Source organism: Amblyomma maculatum, chromosome 1 (assembly GCF_055883805.1).
Source record: "Amblyomma maculatum isolate TAMU_Amacu chromosome 1, ASM5588380v1, whole genome shotgun sequence".
Taxonomy (NCBI): Eukaryota; Metazoa; Arthropoda; class Arachnida; order Ixodida; family Ixodidae; genus Amblyomma; species Amblyomma maculatum.
The window spans coordinates 363607161-363627613 of record NC_139344.1 but is presented as its reverse complement, the minus strand read 5'-3'; the positions used below and the strand labels follow the sequence as shown (position 1 = coordinate 363627613).

The window sequence follows — 20453 nt, the reverse complement described above, 5'->3', positions numbered from 1 at the left end:
TATTGCAGTACGATTGTGCTACAGTTTTACTGTCACGCAATTTGTAAAGTCGCAGATATTTAGACGAGAAAATAGTTTTCCACTGAAAAGTAAAGCCCTCCGCAGGACAGTGTATTAAAAACAGAGTGAGAATCACTTTTGTGTCTTTCTGTTCAATTCTAATACTACACAGGTCACTGCACTAGCCTCCCAGTAGATGATGGGTAAAACATGTGTCCAATTTACCTAGGAGCATGTGGCTGACATTTCAAAACTATGAGCAACTTTTCACGATTCCAAATAATTATAAATTTTTAGTTGATTTTTGATGTGACACGTGAAGAATATTTTTATCCTACACTCTTGGCAATGATGCTTTTTATTCATATCACACACGTGTGACAGCTGGACTGAATTCAAGATAACAGCTTTTGGCCTCTTCATCTGTATGGTGCTAGACCTTCTAGGGTAACAGAGGGAATATAAACAGTCTACGACGAAAATTGCCTCATTCGCTCGGCCTCTGCATCACACATGGAGAGAACCATGCAAGCTATTTGCTTTGCTCTCATATTTGGAGCCGCTCTGCTGTGCACCCTGGCGGCGGCTGATGAAGCCAGCGACATCCCTGACAGCTTCGAGGTAATGTGCCTATTAAAGGGCTATAGTGTTAGGGAGTAACAGCACCTTATATTAGCGCCCTCTCCTCTCGATGGATAATAGTGCCTCGGATTTAAGCATACTGTCGAAGCTTCATAGAATGCGTTGCTTTTGCCTATCAACCCTGTCTATATAATTATAAAACCGTGTCAAAAATACAAAATATTCAGTAGTTTTTCTGAGTTTTCTGTAATTCGATACTACGTTTGTGAAGTTGACTAGTTTTTTTCTGTAGTATATTTCTGCTGCCTGTAGCGGTGTAGCAAATTTCTGTTGTAGGCACAGAAAATTCGGACGTTACTACATGAAGTGATGCTGTCACAGCAGGTTTCTTGTCAAAAATAGCACAGAACATCAGTCTTTACAGTACATTTTGTTTAGTTTTGGCCGACTGGGAAGAGTTCTGGCTACTGGAGCACACATTATAGAAAGAATTTCGCCAGTCTTTGCTTAGTTCTAGCAAAACTTGTTCCTTTCTCTAACATAACTTTTGCATAATCCCAGCTATGTATTCTTACCAAGGTGTGCATGTTAGCATAATATTTCGGGAAAAAAATATAGCTCTTGAAAGCAGGATTTAGCCCTAACAATGGTAGAAAATGTCAACGACAGAATATCACTCAAGCTTCACGCTTTTACGCGGCCCTTAACGCTCCCAGATAGCGTAGAACTACATCTTTTAATTCCCTACAGCTCATTGTTTAATCTATAACCGCCGATAGTTATATACGCTCCGCTATGCAAGCAATAAATAGGACAAGATATCTGATTTAAACAACGTACTTTTATTTTTCTCTCCGTTTGGAAGGCATACGATAGATACCCTTCTGTTGTGACATTCAAAGTGGTAGCGCTAAACACTCAAATGCCTTCTGCGGCGTCAAATAATATTGATGAGAGAAACACAGCCTGATTATTTAAACTTTCAAGGAATATTTAATGGAAAGCTGAAACAGCCTTCTTTTTTAGACATTTCTGTCAGACACCAGCTTTAGATTGTATCAAACATGTATATTAAGGTAATCAAGTTCGTCTGCGCTACCATTCTTAAAGGACTGCTTTTGCTGCGACAATTTTCGGGCGCATTCTCAACGCCAGAAACCACACAATGCGGTCATCATCTGTGAAGTTTAAAAATCCGATTGCTTTCTTTCACAGTGTTCGATGAGACATCCGACGCCTGCAAACAATGCTTACTGCCTTTCACCTTTTTGCGGGAGAAAGTTCTGTGCCGGATATGTACGCCCTGTAGAAGTGACGCATCATCAATGTCCCCACTTGTCCCTCTGCGCAGTCCAGAAGCCTAAATGCCGAAATAGATTTGGTCAGCAATGTAGATGGATTTATTGAAAGAAATGGTAGAGAGGTTGGCCGGAATGATTAAAATCTAGTCTGCTACTCGGCACTGGAGAAGGGGAAGGGGAGAAGAAAGAGGATCATGATGGGTGACGATGTGGGTGAAGGCACATGAAAAATTTACAAGCACGACTGTTAGCTTTACAAGCCTCAATCAAGTCCGGTGGCGCACAAAAAACGGCAAAGAGCCCGCACTGCCTGGGCACCCTCCCCATTGTCCTGCCAAGCGCCCAGCAGCAGTTACTCTGAAAGAAGCTTCTTGTCTAAACGCTACAAGGAAACCGCTAGCGCATTTATTTCCCGCGCATACACTTAGCACGCCATTATTACATCGTCCACAGAATCGGGGATGCCACCAGCTCAACATTCCGGGGAGTAAACCTGTCCATATAAATGCAAGTACCTGCACGTGAAAGCCCCGTTTAAACGCAGGTTATGTAACAAGCATGAATGAGGGCGCGAAATTTCACGCGGAACATAAAATGCCAATGTTCGATTGAGACTTATTACACGAATGTGTCGGGCGTCAGCCTAGGCCCAGTATGCTGCCGAACATTCTTCATACAGATCATTAGAAGACATGTATCCGCTCTTGAAATAATTAGCTGGGGTTTCGCTTTAGTTAAACCCGGTAGGTTGCATAAGCAAAGCCGACGTAGCTTCTCTTTCTGTTCTTTCTTCTACTTCTTCTCCTTCTACTTCTCTTTTTACTTCTTCCTCTCCTTCTTTTTCTCTTCCTCATCTTCTTCCTCTGCTTTCTTTTTTTCTTTCTTCTTCTTCGTCTTCGTCTTCTTCATCATCATGAGCCCACTGCCGGGCAAAGGTCTCTCCCATATTTCTCCAATCAACCCGGTTCTGTGCTAGCTGTATCCACTTGACCCCTGCGAACTTTTAACCTCATCCGCCCACCTAATTTTCCACTGCCCCGTGCTATGATTTCCTTAGCATGAAATCCAGTTTGTTACCCTAAGCGAATATCTTCTTCTTATCTGAAGTTCAAAGGTGAAACGTGGCGATCGGCCGGGTTTATGCGATTGCCTCAAACCTCGCGTTGTTTGCTTACGCAATAAAGGCGAAGCTGTTTGGAGGTCATTGCTGAGGGTACTTTTTGCTTCGGGGATATGAAGCAATGGATCCCTGCAGAGCAGGGATCCATTGAAACATTAACCTGTGGCCTTGCAATTGGGTAGATGTAAGGAGCTTCATAATGTTTAGTGAAGAGACTAATGGCGGCGTGGCGTAAGAAATTTTCTAAAATTTGCAGTTCAGTCTTCGAGTCCGGGAACATACAACAATTTTGAGGTGGTACCCTACATATGTAGCGAATAGATTCCCGTAGGACTACCCGTTCAGCAGCGGTTGACGTAGAAGTCCCAAAAGGAAATGTAGTCGTTTTCTGAGCAGGTATGACCACAGCTGCAGCGGATGCCTGTGCTGATACAGATTCGTCAGTACAGACATGAATATAATTAGGATTTTTTTACCAGATGTGCGGCAGAGTAAGTTGTTTTAGCCCACTAAGTGGCACCATTTATTTCTTTAGTATCCCGGAAACACGAAGGTGCCCCAAAGATTTGTCCGTCACCCATTCTAGTTGGACGGGACGATACGGAGTGCGTATATCTTGTTGGTACTTGCGACAGATGGCAGCGGAGTGCGCTTGTAAAACTGCAGTACGGCCGCTCACCCAGAATCTTGCACAGTGGGTGAAAACAGTGTCGTGTAAGTTCTCGTAAATATACACGAAGTGATTCGTGAGAGAAATATATAAATATTGAGCGAGCATGTGCCTCTCCAATTTTTCCTTTGTTAAAGGTGCATCTTGGAACTCCAAGGCATTTTTTCACTGCCTGCGCTTGCACGCTTTGTGAAGTCCGCAAGCAGGAAATGCTTATATTAGAGAATACTCGGAGACTGTACAAGATCTAGCCAACAAACAGAGTTTAATGAAGTCTTAGTAAGGAGCCCTAAGTTGAACCTCATTTGATGCCAGCTACGAAACTAAGAACATGGTGAAAAATGATTAGCCTTTTCTTAATCATATTATGTTTTGGCCAAGATAGTCTGCAGTCAATAATTACTGCTAAAAATTTATGGTTTAAGAAGTACGGAATCATAACTCCGTGAAGAGAAATAGAGTAACGAATAACACATTTTCCTGTATATGCGATCGCTGCACACTTTTCTGCCGCTAAAAGCAAATCTTGACGCCGTAGGTACATCGATGTCGATGACACAGCTCGCCGCCATCTCGCACGTAGTTGTGGGCGCGTCAAATCAGTAGCCCAGATGCAGGTGTCGTAAGCATATGCGCTGGCGTGGATATTAGTTGCCTGTTCACTCACCAGGCGAATTAGAGCAACGTTGAACGCAGTTGGGCTGAGGAGTCCTCCCTTTGGAACTCTATGATCGACCTATAGCAGGTATTATCTCCATCAGACGTAGTTATGTAAACAGAGCGGTCACTGAGATAGCAAGTATAACATTGTTCTAAAGGCAAGTACATTATGATATGGCATGATTTACTTATAGCCTTTAAATTCTCGATTCTCTCAATTTAGATGAAGTTTAAAAATTTTTAAGTTTGCATACAAGTTTATCTCCTGATTTTATGCGACAGCTTTCCTTGCTTGCATTTCAGTTTGGCAACATTGCGTAACCGACATGTCGACGCATCCGATACTTGACTGCCCCCAGGATATTGCCTTGACACCTTCCCATTGTACGATTTATCCACTTCTGGTTGGAGGGCAATAAACGCAATTTGGTCTCATTATATTAGTGGTTGAAACATCGTATTGAAGTGTAAGTGGTCGAAACATGAACTGCTGCGGTAATACCCCTTTTACTTTTTTCAAAAGTTCTCATTACTACCTGAATACGATCTGCCATGCATCTTCTTATTCTGAAGGGCATTTATATTCTCATACAAAGTTGGGGATTGTAACAGCTGATGTGTTACTAGTAATAGCTGCGTTCGCAGTGTCATGGGCGCTTGCAGATGGCTGGTCAAGCATTTCAATTTGACACCCAAATAAGCATGCACCGTAGCCTGGCAGTAAAGAACAGTGACACTCTCATGTCAGAAGGTAATTAAGGGCACCAAGGTTAATCAGACAGGGCACACAGCACAGCGGGGAGTCTATACCTTTACGGAAATGCAGTGCGCGAAAGTTTCTCTTTCTTTCATATGCCTATGCACATAACGTTGAAAATTAACGTCATGATGAAATGTCATGCAACTATACAGAGGGTAAACTATTGTTCAGTTTAAGCCGTACATGTCCTCTGGCGTCCACTGCTGGTTGGTCGGAACTTACAGTCCCTCTCGTCTTCATGTTTTGCGAGAAAGCTTTGATCGTTCACGAGCTATAACTAAGCAAAAGACGAAAGACGCCGGTATTATTTACCCGTGGTGAAGGGAGAGGGAAATATTTTATTTAATTACTGTGTGAAAGTGTGTCTCACACCATTCCTTACTGTGTTCCAGGCTTTGTTATTTGTTACTTAGATTATTCAGTATGCCCAGCTTTTAAAAGTATTCAACTTAACACTCACAGCCTTAGGCGTCTTCGGGACTGCGCTTGCAACGAATACTTTAAACTCAAGCCACAAAATATACTACAAAAGGAAACAAATCCATCTTGTATATAAAGGGAAAAAAAGGTATGCAGCTGCACCTGTGGCGAATATTACAGCAATCTCTGAGAAACGATGAAAATGAACACTGAATATAAAACTTGTTTTATTTTGATAATTCCGCTTTGTGTTTATCTTCCATGGGTATTAAAAGTGAAATGCTTTCAGCCCGAAAGTTTGGTTCTGGAGTAATAATAAGCCTCGAAGTTTGATGTAGGACAAAAGCTTTCATTTGCTACTATCTTTGACATCACTGAAGATTTTTCGATCTAAAGCACCTATTTTAGGCATTCGCTACTAGAAGGAATATATATCTCCCTCTTTCTTTCAGATCTTCAACAAGTTTCCATTCGCCATCGCCATATCTGACAGCAACAATGATACCATATATGAGTGCCTTACTGCAAAGAGAGCTTGGTTTGACAAGGATGCAAAGAAAGGCGAATATATATGGCTTCTAAGAGGGCATCATGGAAAACCCAAGCAAGTTTCTTGTTCTGGACTACAAAATATAAGCCAAACCATTATGCAGGTTACGCACAGAAAGCACGCCCGGTGTCCTAGACTATGCTCATGCGTCAATTAGCAAAAGTTTCGTTCGCGCGACATTTGCTCTTTACAAATTAGTGCATCTTCCGTACTGGAGAGGAGATGGAAGCATGAAACAATTAAAAGCTCCGTTGCGGCATTTCAGCTACGTGAGCGGCCGCATATTCACGGTGTTGTCGGCAGGAGCGCTGAGTCTTCTGCTGTGGTCTGTAACAAGCGAAGCGGTCCCTTTGTGTAAAACGCTGTTCATCTCTTCTTTTCTCTGGCATAACGGTTCTAACTTGATGAGTTGCATAAGCATGCGAAACAAAAATACGGCCCACCAACATTTCGAAGCTTCCGTGGAGATGGATGTAGTCAAATCAGGACATAACGTTTCGTCAGACATCATCATCATCATCATCAGCCTGATTATACCCACTGCAGGGCGAAGGCCTCTCCCATATTTCTCCACTTAACCCGGTTCTGTGCTAGCTGCATCAACTTGACCCCTGCGAACTTCTTAATCTCATCCGCCCACCTAACTTTCTGCCGCCCCCTGCTACGCTTTCCTTCCCTTGGAATCCAGTTTGTTACCCTCAGCGACCATCGGTTATCCTCTCTTCGCACTACATGTCCTGCCCATCTCCATTTCTTCTTCTTAATTTCCACTAGAATGTCGGTAACTTGAGTTATTTCTCTGACCCAATCTGCACGCTTCCTATCTCTTAATGTTACCCTACCATTCGTCAGACAAGGACAAAACAAATTTTAGTATTCCAAGGACACAATTCCAGGCCTAATATTTAAGTCATCAGGTCTTACTCAAATTACGTCAGATACCGATTTCGGAGAAATTGTGAAGTCAAATTTGAGATTGACGTACGTATATTTTGGAGGCATAACTGACTCTGCTGCAATCAAACTAGGATGGAGAGAGGCAAACATTTCTTATGAGCAGGCGTGAAATATTCAGTCCTAGGTGGGCAGCCTCCTCAGTCCAGGAAGCCGTGAACCCGAGCCGTCTACCTAGTCCGGCTGAGCAGACTACGCTGATCCTCCAGGCTGGGACTTGACAGCTGAGTCTCCCACTGCTGTTCGGTTATGGCCATGGTGGTTATAGTACCAGTTGGTCCCTTGCATCCCCACCCAATATGCTGTAGGGTGTTTGGTACGTTGCAAAATGCGCATTCATACCTTTAGTTGGTGGGCGAGATTCTGTGTAGTAAGGTTGGCTATTGGTTTGGATTTTTCGGAGGGTGACTGCTTCTTCTCTTGCGGGGTGGGGAATATTTTCTTCTGTCAAGTCTGTAATGCAGGAGTATGTCAGTATATTTCTTGGGTACAACATGTGTACTCAGAAATCCCCCTGGACGTGGTGCCCGGTTAGCATATCCTCGGGCTGAGGCGTTGGCGGCCTCGTTTCCTTTCAAGTGTGTGTGTATCCCGGAGTCCATATGATGTAGGTATCTGAGAGGTGATGAGTTGTGGTGCGACGGAGGATTTGAAGTGCTATGCTGAAAATTCTTCCCTTTTGTAGTTTCTGCATGCAGACTGTGAATCAGTGAGAATGACGACGTGTTTTTTGCTCGTCGAGACCGCCAATGCAACTGCGGCCTCTTCGGCTGCGTCAGTATCATTTGTTGCAATAGTGGCAGAGGTCTTTTCTGTAAATGTGGAATCCATGACGCTAATGGAGTGGGCTTGTCTTCCCGGGTATTTCGCTGCATCAGTGTATCTCGCTTCCGGATTTGTTCTGTGCGCTTGGCTCAGGGCCCGAACTCTTGCAGGCGCCAGTCTTTGTTGTATGTAGGATGCATATTTCGCGGGATGGAGGCTACGGTAATGTATGAGCAGATTTCGTCCGGGATGCGCTGCTTGGTGTTTATTTGTTCTAAGCCCTCTTTGTAACCCAGTTTCTTGAGAGTTGCACGTCCAGTTTCTGTTAGTTTTAAGTGTTCCAAGTGATTTACTTTGTGGGCCTCGGCAAGCTCCTCCCACGTGTTATGAAGGCCGAGGTGGAGGAGGCGTTGCGTAGATGCACGTTAGGATACACCGATGGCGATTTTGATGGCTTTACGGATGAGAGTATTGCATTTTTTTCCACTTCTGCTTTCTTTAGACCTAAATATGATGCTCCGTATGTTATGCGGCTTATGATGAGAGCTTGGATGATGTGGATGGTATCTTGTTCTTTCATACCGTGTCTTTTACTGGCCACGCGGCGGACCAGGTGCGCCACCTGAGTAACAGTAGCCTGAAGCCTCGGGAGTGTTGCCGACCCTGATCCATCTTTCGGGATGTTTAGGCCAAGAATGCGAAGAGAGTCGTCTTGAGGGATAGCGGTCCATCAAGAAAGATTGCCGGATCAGGAATGTCATCTTTTGGTGGTCTTCCTCGAGTTCTCGAGTTCTGGCTTTAGGAACCAGTAGTGCAGACTTCTCTGGATATCGAAAAAATTGATCAAACTCATACAAAGTTAAAATTTTAGACCAAAATGATCACATTTTGTTACTGGCCCCCCTTCATTTTGCGACCACCACTGAATAAGTTGCCTAAAATTAGGTGGCAAGAGTAGAAAGGAGCTGTGAACCAATTTTGCTCATTTTCAGACGAAGTCATATTTTCGGGTCCATAGCAAAACTATTTTGTGATCAGTGCACCTAACTTTAGAAAAGCACCACTCTGTAGGCCACAGTATATTTTGGTTAGGCATTCCTAGTGAAATTAGGGAGCAGTTGAATTAAAAAGGCCAGATACTAAATTTTTGAGCGATGCACCCTTCACTGGGTCTGCAGTATGACCAAATAAATAAATAAATAAATAAATGGCCATACTTCTGTGCGGTTGGACACAATTTTTAAGTCCTTCAGACACTTGCGGGGTCCACAGGGCCAATAGTGAAGTCGGCTCATCTAAATATGAAGGTCAAGATTGAATCGCAGGCTCAAAATTGCATTTGATACGAATTTCGATGAAATTTGGTCGAAGTTCAATTTTAGGTGTAGAGTGAGCATATTTTGTGCTTGGTCTGCTTAAATGCTGAGGTCACCACTGGGTTCGCCATTTGAAAATTAGGCTTGACACTAATTTGGCTCACTTTTGGACCAAAGCAAATTTCGGAGTTTCGGAAGTGGGGGAAACGTTGGGTGTAGCCCATCATAATTTGGATGCCACCGCATTATACTGCGTACTCTAATTATGGTATCATCGGTTTGGCGAATTTCGGACGAAGTAAAAATCTCGGGGATCCACAGAACCAAATGTTCGCAGTGGCCCACCAAACTTTTGAACCTATTACTGAATTCATAATACTCGAATTGTTCTGGATAGCAATTTTGGTCGCGATAGAATGAATGAGCTCGTTTTCAGGAATCGAGAAGGCAAAATTATAAGGTGTGGATTGCCAACATTTGGTGCAGGCGGACGTTGTGTGATTAGCTAGACGTATCTTTTTATCAGATTGTAATGACGTGAGATTTTATGTGCTCCCAAGATCTACATTTTGTACGATGGCCCCGCTGTTGTGGTGCGGCGGTAAGACGCCCGACTACTGTGCCGGAGTACCTAGGTTCGATCCTGACCACGGCGGCTGCGTTTCGATGGAGGCGAAACAAAGAGGCGTCCGTGTGCTGTGCGATGTCAGCGCACGCGAAAGGTTTTTTTTTTTTTTAACGCAGAATTTGAGCAGAATTTAACGCAACCGGGCCTAGGCCTTTCTCGCAAGAACGTCGGTATGTTGAATAAAGTTTTAAGCATTTGTTTTCCTCTACTAAGAAAATTGTCTAACCATACAAAGCGGCACTCTAAAGGCAGAAATGCTTTATTGTATTTTTTTTTTCCGTCCTGCAGGAAGACCCTGTCATTCTATGTTGCAGATGGAAGCAGCCCCGACACATTCATATACATGGAGGGCTCTGGTAAGAAGTTTAAAATATGTCTGCATACCTTGGGATGGTTTTAAATTCCCAAATTCGTACTTAGCAGCACGAAAAAACAGCCGAAGCGAACGAGGAGACGCAACACTAGTTCACTGGGACGATTTGTTTACAGCTGCCAAGTATCAGTCCTCACTAACTAGCCCTATTTTCGGTTTTTATTAACTTCACAATTTCGTCCGCACATTTCACTCATTCAATTCGCATTCCTGAAATCCGTACATATTGCATGTTGTCAAGTGGTAGTGACAAGGCCGTAGGCACAATCTGAGAGATGTGAAGAATGAAAGACGCAGTGAGGAATGCATGACAGCGAAAGGTTAAAACTGTGTGTATCATGCTGTGGGAAAGATATATCTCCATATAATTCTCGTTTTATACAATCCACAAATATATTTATATATTGTCACCGACTGACATGGAAAGCAACACAACAGCCGAGCTGGCGTTTTTAATGAAGCGAACCTCGAGAGAGAAGAGGACGACGCTCAGCCACGTGCCAAGACAGGGTTCGGCCACCTGGTGGCGCCAGCGGATGGACAGCGTATATCAACTGTATAAAGTGCTGTGGCATTGCCCCTCTTTTCCAAGAGGCATCGACCCGATGCCTTAAACGTATACGGGAACGATGGAAAAGCAGGAAAAGTTATACGGGCGAGTTTCTGGCTCTGATTCGTACCCTAGAAACTGTTAAACGGTTATAATACGGCAGAATTCTGGCGACGTGAGCTTTTGAGCTTTTTAAGACTTCGGCTAACAAGAGGAGCGGACAGTGCCTTGTGGTAGCACCTTATAGTTCCCTGCACTGAGGTGGCGGAGCACCTCCAAGAGGCCAAAGTAACGCACAAGAAGCTTTTCAGAGCGCCCTCGCAACCGGATTGGGATCCTCACCCAGCCTTGATCGCCAGACATCTAAGTCACCTGTCGGTGTCGCAGGTTCTAGCGCTGGGCGTTGTGTACTTGGTGCCGAATTCACTCTCGGGCAAGTTTGTGCACGGCTTCTGCGTCACGAATAATTTGGTCAGCCCCCACGACAGTGGAGGTAGCAGAATCCTCAAGAAGCATGGCATCCAGCATAGTCAAGGATTCGTGTCCATGAACCAAATGAAATGCAGTGAAGCACGTAGTTTCGTGGAGCACAGTGTTGAATGCAAACATGATGTACGGCAGGACTCGGTCCCAGTTTCCATGGTCGTCGTCCACATGCACAGAAATCATATCGGCAATTGTCTTGTTAAGACGTTCAGTCGATCCATTAGTTTCAGGATGGTAGGCTCTTCTCTTGCGATGGATGGTGCCACTGAGTCGAAGGACCTCGGTCGTGAGTGCCTACGTAAACAAGGTTCCCCTGTCTGTTAAGACTACCGTTGGGGCACCGTGACAAAGCACAATGTTGTAAATGAAGAAATCTGCAACTTCGGCTGTAATACAACGGAGAATGGCCTTAGTCTCACAGTAGCGGCGGAGGTAGTCAGTGGCAACCTCTATATACCTGTTACCCATGGAGGGCCCCGGCAATGGGCCGAGTACGTCCATGCCACCGTGGGAATTTCGGTGCAACAATAGGCTACAGGAGCCCAGCTTATACAGTCGGCGGTGTCTGCAGCCGCTGGCACTCACGGCATGTACGGACGTAATGGTGCACACCGGCAGCTAGCCTATGTCATTAGTACTTTCCGCATATCTGTGCCGATATGCGAGAAAAACCGAGATACCCGGAAGAAATGTCGTCGTGGCAGGAAGGAAGAAATTAGTCACGAAGCGTTGTAGGTACTTCAAGGAGATAAGCAGTTTCTATTGGACCGTTCTTCTAGAGCACACCGTCGCGCAAGCAAAATGAAAACAGTCCGCACTTGAAGAGCCGAGGTTCCAGTAAACACAGCGATTAATGGTCGCCTTCGGCGCGAAAAGGGCAGCCGTACAAGTGCGGACGAAATTTCATGACCGCCCACACAACAGCGAGGTGCTCCTTTTCCGTAGCTAAATAATCAACTTGGAACATGACAAAGTGCGACTGGCGCAAGCAATGACGAATTCTGTACCGTCCTGCCACTAAACAAGGACCACACCGAGGCCAGCGTTACTGGATTCCATGCGCCGTTCCGTGTCGGTCTCTTCGTCGAAATGGACAAGTACAGGCGTACATTGGAGACTGGACAGTAGTGCGCGGCCGCTACGCTTGCCTTACGGCCGTATTGTGCACCCCTTTTCTGCCCAGAACATTTCATGCTCGCAGCCTCTTTCACCAAATTTGTGACAGTTCTTGGAGTGTCGCGGATGAAGCCAACGAACAGCTGTTCCTTCACCTTACGCATGCGGTGCCGTACCTTCATTGCCTCAGGCATGGTAGGGTCGGCCAGATTAAAAAGTCTCGTCACGTCCTCGACAAACATGGCCACACGGTAATTGGACTGCTGAGACCTCAAACGAATGGTAACCTCTGCGTTTTATTAGCGCGCACTCGAGCTGAATATTGGAAGCAATTCACGGCGAAAGTTTCGCCACTTGACGAAGGACACCTCGTGATTCTCACACCACGTCTCGATCGAGTCTTGCAGAGCGAAGAACACACTCATAAGGTTCCGCTCGCCGTCCCATTGGTTGAACGCGGCCACACTGCCAAAACGGGCCAGCCAGTCTTCCAAATCCTCGAACCGGTAACCATGAAATAATGGCGGTAATCGAGGTGAGAGAAAGACGAATGGTGGGGCTTTTGTGGAATGCTGACTTTTCTGGCTGCCCGTAGTGGATGCCATTTCTCGCACCGGTGTGGTCAATGGCTGAAACTCGAGTTGAAGGCCTCGGAGGTACGGCTCGCTGTTTTGATGGGACTGGCTTGCGCGCGTCGATGAGCAGCGTCACTGATATCTTCGGAGGCAACGTACAGTCGTGGAGAAAAGTAGTATACTCCACGCGAACAGCAATGATTGCATTTTTTTTAGTATAAAAAAAATGTGTCACACAAAATTGCTCGGACAAGATGGCAAATATATCAAGGAGGGTACATTATGCATATCTAAGAATTAACTGCTTCTCTGGCGGAAAAATCTGGCTTGCAGTTTTTTTTCGCAGCGCATGGGGTATACCACTTTTGTCCACGGGGCACATAGAATGGGACCCAGAATCTCCACCAAATGTCACCGACAATTGTGGCAAGCAGCAGAAAAATCTAGCTGGGCTTTTTAATGAAGCGAAGCTCGAGAGAGAAGAGGACGACGCTCAGCCACGTACCAAGACATAGTTCGGCCACTTGGTGGCGCCAGAATATGGACAGCGATGTGGCAATATGTCGGCAGCTTACAAGACAGGTGCCGAAGTTAATGTCTGGTATTAGATAATAATATTAGAGAAGCGGGCTACGAACTTTTTCTACTTTTCGTGAGTGGCGAACTAACAAGGCTAGTGAACTTTTACGATTCCTTTTATGCAGTTGCCTCATGTGTGTGCGACCCTGTAGCTGTGGGTCAGGGATAAGGGCACTCGACAAGTGAATCCATCGGCGCGGGATCGAAATCAGGCCGCTGCGCTCACTTTTCAATATGGATGAAATTAGACGCCCGTGTGCTATGTGATATCACGATATATTAAGGAGCCCTAGGTGGTCAAAATTTCTGGAGCCCTCCAATATGGCGTCTCTCATAGACTGAATCTATTTGGGACGTTTAATCTAACCAGTCATCATGTGCGCACAAAAGACCGCTGTTGTCGGCAGCTGATGCTGCGTCGAACCTACCTTCCCCAAGTTTTAAGTATTTATAAAACAATTTTAGCGTGTTCTCTGCATGGAACAGAACCTTACCTTCCGCCGCTCTATTGGCATCGTTTGAGAACTACCGTCACGAACGCCTATCTGGGTTTTGGTAAAAAACACAGGTTAAAATTATTGATACAAGCGACATTGTAGAGGTAATTGAAGTTGCATGTGTCACAAATGAGCGCCTCAAATAGTCTGCTTAGTTCTTGATGGCCAGCAAATATCCGGCAATATGTCTCATATTTTTTCACAGTTCCAAGACAAGTAATTTCTGTTTTCAGATCGTTACAGGTTTTTGAACCCAAAACTTTATGTACTGCGAGTACTCAGTAGTATGAAAGCAGTCCATCCTCCGTGCCTTCTCTTGTGCAATCGAAATTGTTATAGATAGAATGTGTTCTTAATGTTTCTCGTTTTTTTTTCTTGCTTTTGTTGGGTGCACGAGCACTCCAGACCCTCAACAAGGGCAGCTGAATCTATTCGATGTGATCTAAAAATAAGCAAACTTCCTCCACGCATCAAACTGACCTCGGACAAAAACCATGCACTTTCACTTAACATCAGCTTTTATCTCGCCAATGTTCATCATAAATTTTTGTCTGACACAATTTTCTCTCATGCATTGGTTCAGCGCAGGCAACTTTTGTTGTAATTGGATTGAAGAGTGTTATGCTGCTTTAGATCTCTAAGAATGTTTTATTGGGCGCATAGAAACCTCGGCAACGGCGGCTGCAGCTTGTAGCAGCAAATCGTCTTGATCCTTCAGGTATAGTCTTCATTACTTAGGGGACCTCTTCCGGCTGCACCGGAGCTGCGCCGAAAACAGTCATATATAGCAGTGGCAGCGATACAAATTTGCGCGTTCCTTTGTTGAATCGATGTGCCATTAGACCCGATGTGATGCGGTGAGTCGACCTTTGGCATGAGGAATGTAAGGCACTTTGATCCCGGGAAAAAATTTATTAAAGTATCATTAAAACCTTTTACTTTCCTTTGTGCATAAGGCATCTAAACATGTCTGTCAGGACGACGTTATAAATGCACACATCCTGGATGTTGCGGACGGGAATCTAGTTAGAATCGTGGTCATGACAGTTAGGATCGGTTTGGTGCTCCCAGAACGTATACTTTTCGAGGTGCTGTTGATCCTCCTGAACAGGAAAAAGTTTGTCAGAGTTAGCTAAGGCCTACAGGGGGGCCTGGGGTAGCGTTCCGAAGTTTTGCTTGGCCAGAAAATTTTGTATTCACGCAAAACAGTGGGGCGGATCTCTACCATTGTCTAAGCGTCATCCTCGTCATGGCCTACCATTGGAGTTCAAATTCTTTGTGAACCACGTACCTGATAGCGAATACATTAATTATCCTGATTATCAATTTCATATTCCTGTTTGCCTTCAATAATTACTTTTCTTTCAGGGCTAATTGGTATATGTTTTGAAGTGCAATCCATTATAGTGTAACACATAAGGAAGACAAGGCAGGCGCCTGTTATATCCCCAATATGTGCCACGCTAGAACGTAATACTGCTTAATACATGAACCAACTAGCCTTAGAACAAGCATTACTGAAAGCAGAAGGCAGATGGAAATAAAAACCATGATAATTGTTTTCTTTTTAGACATCAAACGTGTGGTTCCCCAAGCTCCTGTATGTCTCTGCACTTAAATTTTTCGCTAATAAATGGATTCCACTTTAATTTTTGCCTTCTCGAGGCCGAGAAATACAGAGGTGCGCTATTCGGCTCTTTGGAGTTCCGCCTAATGGTGGTACTAAAATATCCCTTTTGAATGTTCCCTTATGTTCCCTTACGCGTTTCAAAAGTTCACATGGTATCAACACTCGGTTGTTCTTGGAGTCTGTAGTAAAACTACGCTCTAGCTTCATGCACCTTTCTAAGTGTTAAAATTGTCGCTTACGATGTAATGCACCCTCATTTTCCTAATGCAGAGAGGCTGTGCTATCATCCAAACACTCATTAACTGTCGCTGTTTAAAATATCCGAACAAGAGACACATTCCCGTCACTTGCTTTTTAATGGGTCTCTTGAGCGGGACTCGTTTTCCACGACTTCTTCGCCAATTTATAGGCACTCCACCAGAATGCGACTTGAGAATGCAACAAAGCTGGATTCCAAATGCTTGAACATTTGATTATGGTCGTCAAGACCCTTATCAGTTTTAGCACGGAACTTTATCGCATAATGTGCTTCGCGTGCGGATTCATCGGACATCGTGACACACACTAATAGTAAATGCACCGAAACAACAATCTTTATGCAGTGAGAGCTTAAAGCAGAGCACGGTAAGCAATGATTCTGCTTAACCATATTTTGTGCGCTTTGTATCGCGGTAGCTACGTGATGTATTCCAGAAATCGCTTACCTGGCATATGGCATCTCATATAGCCAAGACAAATATGTCGATATTGTCTCCAAAAGTAATACTGTCTTCGCTGCACACCTATGCGCATTCTTTTCCCTGATAGGCATGTGATACAAGTTTCTCCTAACTCACATGTAGAACGATCAAAATTAAGAAGATTGAGCCACAAGCACCATTTTTTGAAGCAATAGCGGGGTGGAGAACCACCTCAAAGAAGGAAACATCTTGACTTTGTTTCGCAGGCTTTTAGGCTTTCAGCCAAGTAACTACACACTAATACAACTATTTACACAACCACGGCGTGTAGCAGGTTAGCTTTTGCCCGTATTGGAGCACCATAGAGTGAAATATAAACAAGCCTGCGTGAATGTATGAGCGTAGATATGAGCTTTCTCATCGCACCCTGTGTTGACGGCTTGAGTTTTGAACAAAGTGTAAACGAAACACATAAATGGGGATTGAGTTTAACTGAGGTTTCATGGGTGTGCATATAGGTCGTGTGTATAGTATGTGACGTTACGAGTCATTTTTATGTATCACGACCTGTAGTCAGCATGTATTATGCGGTAGACGCGCTTTTCGGAGACAAGCATGCTCAAGAGTATTCACATTCAAAGCGTATTAAAATCTCACATTAGCACCTCAGGCACTATAGGGCGTTTGCACCTGTCATTCGATGCAGACGCATGCCCAAACTTTCTTTCCGCTTGCAGAGGACGCACAACCAGAGGTTGGAACATTCTACTACACAGACATGGAAACATGCGCAGTCCTTGACATGCCCTTCAGCGGAAGGCGTGAGTACATCTTGAATGGGTACATTTATGATCACCATGCGGAAAAAATCATATGATTCTCAGTACATAGCAGGGCTTTGTTCACCATTATCCACTGGAGCAGCTGTGAGAATGTTTTGCCTCGCAGAAAGCCTTGCAGGAGACCAGAACTGAAGAACCAACTTACTTAACGTAAAACATAACTGTAAATGCAAAAAACTAATAATCATCGTTTAAGTAAGTTTTGATGACTGAAATGATTGGGCACACAAGCACACTAAGAGTTATGTTGTGCTCTGAAGTTCCATGCTGTTTGTTATTGTGCATTTTAAAATTTTACATTCTGTACTCAGCCGCCCAGCCGCAGTGGGGAATTTGTATATACGTCCCACTATTTATCAGAATAGCCGGGTTCGATTCCGGCCGCCGGTGGCTGCGTCTCGGTGGAGGCGAAACGGAGAGGCAACCGTGTGCTGTGCGATGTCAGTACACATTAGAGATCCCCTCCATGTGCTCGAAATTACTCTACAGCCCTACACTATGGCTCTTGTTTCGATCTTTCCGCTTTCACTCCCACCATCCTCCTTCGCTTACAGCGCGGTGCAGGTGTCCACAGAAAAGAGCATGACAGATACGACGCATTTTTTTTTCTGATAAACGAGTTAAAATATAGATTTATTCACTCAAATTTAAACTCCAATCGTTACGAAGGCTCTCCACGCTCACTCGATGTCTGCTAATTATGCGAACTTATCCCAGAAACGCCCCTCACTTGCGCTTTTAACTGAGTGGATGACAAATAAAATCCCAAAATTTAACTCGGGAACAACAAGCCGTGAGCTTCACCTTGAGTCTTTACGTTGCTTTTGTTTATAGGCAATTGACAACAATGGGTGATAATGCACATGAAAAACTTTAACACTAAGTGCGATTCGAAATTCCGCATATGATGAGTAGACTATGACTGTGCACATATTTGTAAAAAGAATTTTAGAGAGAGAGGGCAATTAGACCTGCGTACCATTTAGAAAATAAACTTTTCCTAAAGTATGCGCTTGGTATATGGCTAGTATTGTTCTTCATCACTTCTAAAACCTACCGTCTTGAAAAATATTACAGGTTGTGCGTTTCCCTAGCGGCTTTACATTGCTCTAACATTAGTTTAAGATTCCCAGGGATGCATATGGTTTCACGTGCCTGAGCTCGTCGGGGTCAGTGCCGCTCTTCTATTTTCCCATCGCTTGATTTTCTATGGCTCTTTGTTTTTAATGTAGTCTAGATGCAAGAACCCTCTGCCATAACAATGTTTCGCTGAAGATCTGGTCATGTAGCGAATTTCATAATTTACCTTGACATCTCGGCAAGATATCTTGTCCTTTGCATTTGCTTCCGTATTCTTATCTTTGCGGAAAATTTTCTGATGTTTCTCGCCATAAATTTCGGGCTCAAAATACTTTCAAGGCCTCAGTGCTTAAACATGCTCACGAGTTATTTGCAGCGCCTTGTAGGTGTTGTTTCCGTCAGAAGGACACAGATACAGGGGGAGAGTGACTTTTAAAGGGCAAATTAATGAGGTTCGCGTAAAATCTATCGCATACATTACATTGGTACCCCCGAATGCCGGGACAAGCAATGAGCTTCCTACACGTGCAATCCTTAATGAAAACAAAATAACGTGGGCATTCAAGACTATCCTGAAAAACGCACAACGGAAAATGTTTCATTCTCACTTTATTTTAACTAAATATGTTTACGGATCATACGAACAAAGTAGCCAGACCTTCAAAAAAGCAGATTTGAAGGCATTAGTCATGTACGCTTGTAATATATTTACAGCAGGTTATCTGCTGAAGTGAGCGACGAGAAACGTATTTATTCAAAACTGGATGTTTCCTTAACTATGCACAGAATACTTTTCTTCACAGCTGCGGACTCTAAAAGACACGACAAAATTCGCTTCTGCTAGCCTATAGCGTTCCCTGCAAAAGGAAATATTTTGCGTACAGAAGTAAACACCCTAATATGTGGTCCAAACCGTAAATTTCTAAAAATCACAGAATATAATAGCACTTTATTGCACTGATTTCATTCAGCAATATCCATACAATAGATGTCCTTGTTCAAGACTGTTTTCTTCTTCCGGCTTATACTTCGTGTTCTTTTAACCACCATAATTCATGTCGAGCCAGCTGTTGTCATCGTTACGCTATTAAAGGTTTTACATACTTCTCTAGGTTGTTAGGTCAGTACTTACGGGGATCACACATGCGATAATATAAAATTTCTAATCAAGAACTGAAAAGACAGTGCTATCATATTCAGCAAAAGAACAGACATGGACTACAAAAAAAAAAAAAAAGAACAGATCTCTTTTGACGTTTAGGCGCCCAGCCCAGCACGGGGTCCTGTCAACAAAGACGTCATCCCCATATTAGAGTGTTTTTAAAACTTTTATAATCACCGATTCGCAAAAACGCGATAACGATTCACATCTGGTGATGACTTTAGTGCAAGCAAAGGCCCATTAATAGGAGCCGGAACGTCAACAGAGATCCGTTGCTGCTTTATTTTTGTTTAAATGAACCCCCCACCAGGCCCAATTCTGTGACCTTCTGAGCTACTGTGCATTCATTGTAAACGAAAATTTCATGATGTAGAAAAGGCCCCAAAACGAGAGCAAAATGTTGTAACTAATGAGCGCTTTTGCGAGCAGTCTGGAGTGGATGGTAGTCTTAGGAAGCCTACATGGTGGCATGCTCGCTAGTGGAGATCCTAGAATAATTTTCGTTCTCTCCGGTGGTGAAAATCATGACGCGCGTTGAGAGAGGTCGAAGTGGTAGTGCAATATTGCTGCTAATTTTAAGCGAAATTCGATATCTGTAAGTATATCGTGATTTTCATGCGTTGTCATTTAGACATAGTACACTCCATGAGCGCGACGTAGTCTGTAAAAGAGCTGTACATCTCTCTGTTGACGGATGATAGATACGGTTAAGTACAAATGCAGCTTTTATCTCGAATATTGGATCGGTAGTATGAACACGCTATCTTTTACTCAGTGGCGTATGAATTGTGACAATGAGCAAAGAAAGTTTATTGTTTGGTCCCCAGAGTGCATCCTTTGGGCCGCAGAAAATAAGCAAGACTCTCTGCCACAAAAGTGCCTTGATGAATTATCTGAACACTGCGGGGTCGGAATTCCACTTTACAGCAAGGACCTCTGCAAAAAGGACGAAATTTCACACTGGTGATGTACGTGCTCTTGGAGTTTTTTGTATCTCATTACAGCTAGGTTCAGAGCTATTCTTGGATAACACATGAAGGAATAAGTTCTCCCCGGTGCCAAACTAGCCACAAAAATATGATGTTACTCAAAGCGAGCCTGACGTAGAAGTAGAATAACCGTACCGTCTCTCTCAAGCATTGGGTGACGACGTGTGT

The 20453-nt window shown here is 44.0% G+C and overlaps 2 protein-coding genes across 2 annotated transcripts in view; one reads left to right on the top strand and one right to left on the bottom strand.

Annotated features, from left to right (window-relative positions):
* LOC146207985 (procathepsin L-like) overlaps positions 1–20453 on the bottom strand; it is a 138824-nt gene that overhangs the window by 106233 nt on the left and 12138 nt on the right. The window lies entirely within an intron of this gene.
* Positions 526–20263, top strand: LOC146207986 (uncharacterized). Its single transcript, XM_084591691.1, has 5 exons — positions 526–621; positions 5966–6121; positions 10019–10082; positions 16950–17033; positions 20124–20263. Exons 1-5 carry the CDS (start codon positions 526–528, stop codon positions 20261–20263), a joined length of 540 nt encoding a protein of 179 aa, XP_084447817.1.

Coding starts and splice junctions, on each gene's coding strand:
- LOC146207986 (XM_084591691.1), top strand. CDS start 526: ATGCAAGCTATTTGCTTTGCTCTCATATTTGGAGCCGCTCTGCTGTGC. Junction 6,122..10,018: donor ATCATGGAAAACCCAAGCAA/GTTTCTTGTTCT, acceptor TCCTGCAGGAAG/ACCCTGTCATTCTATGTTGC. Junction 17,034..20,123: donor CATGCCCTTCAGCGGAAGGC/GTGAGTACATCT, acceptor TTTGGTCCCCAG/AGTGCATCCTTTGGGCCGCA.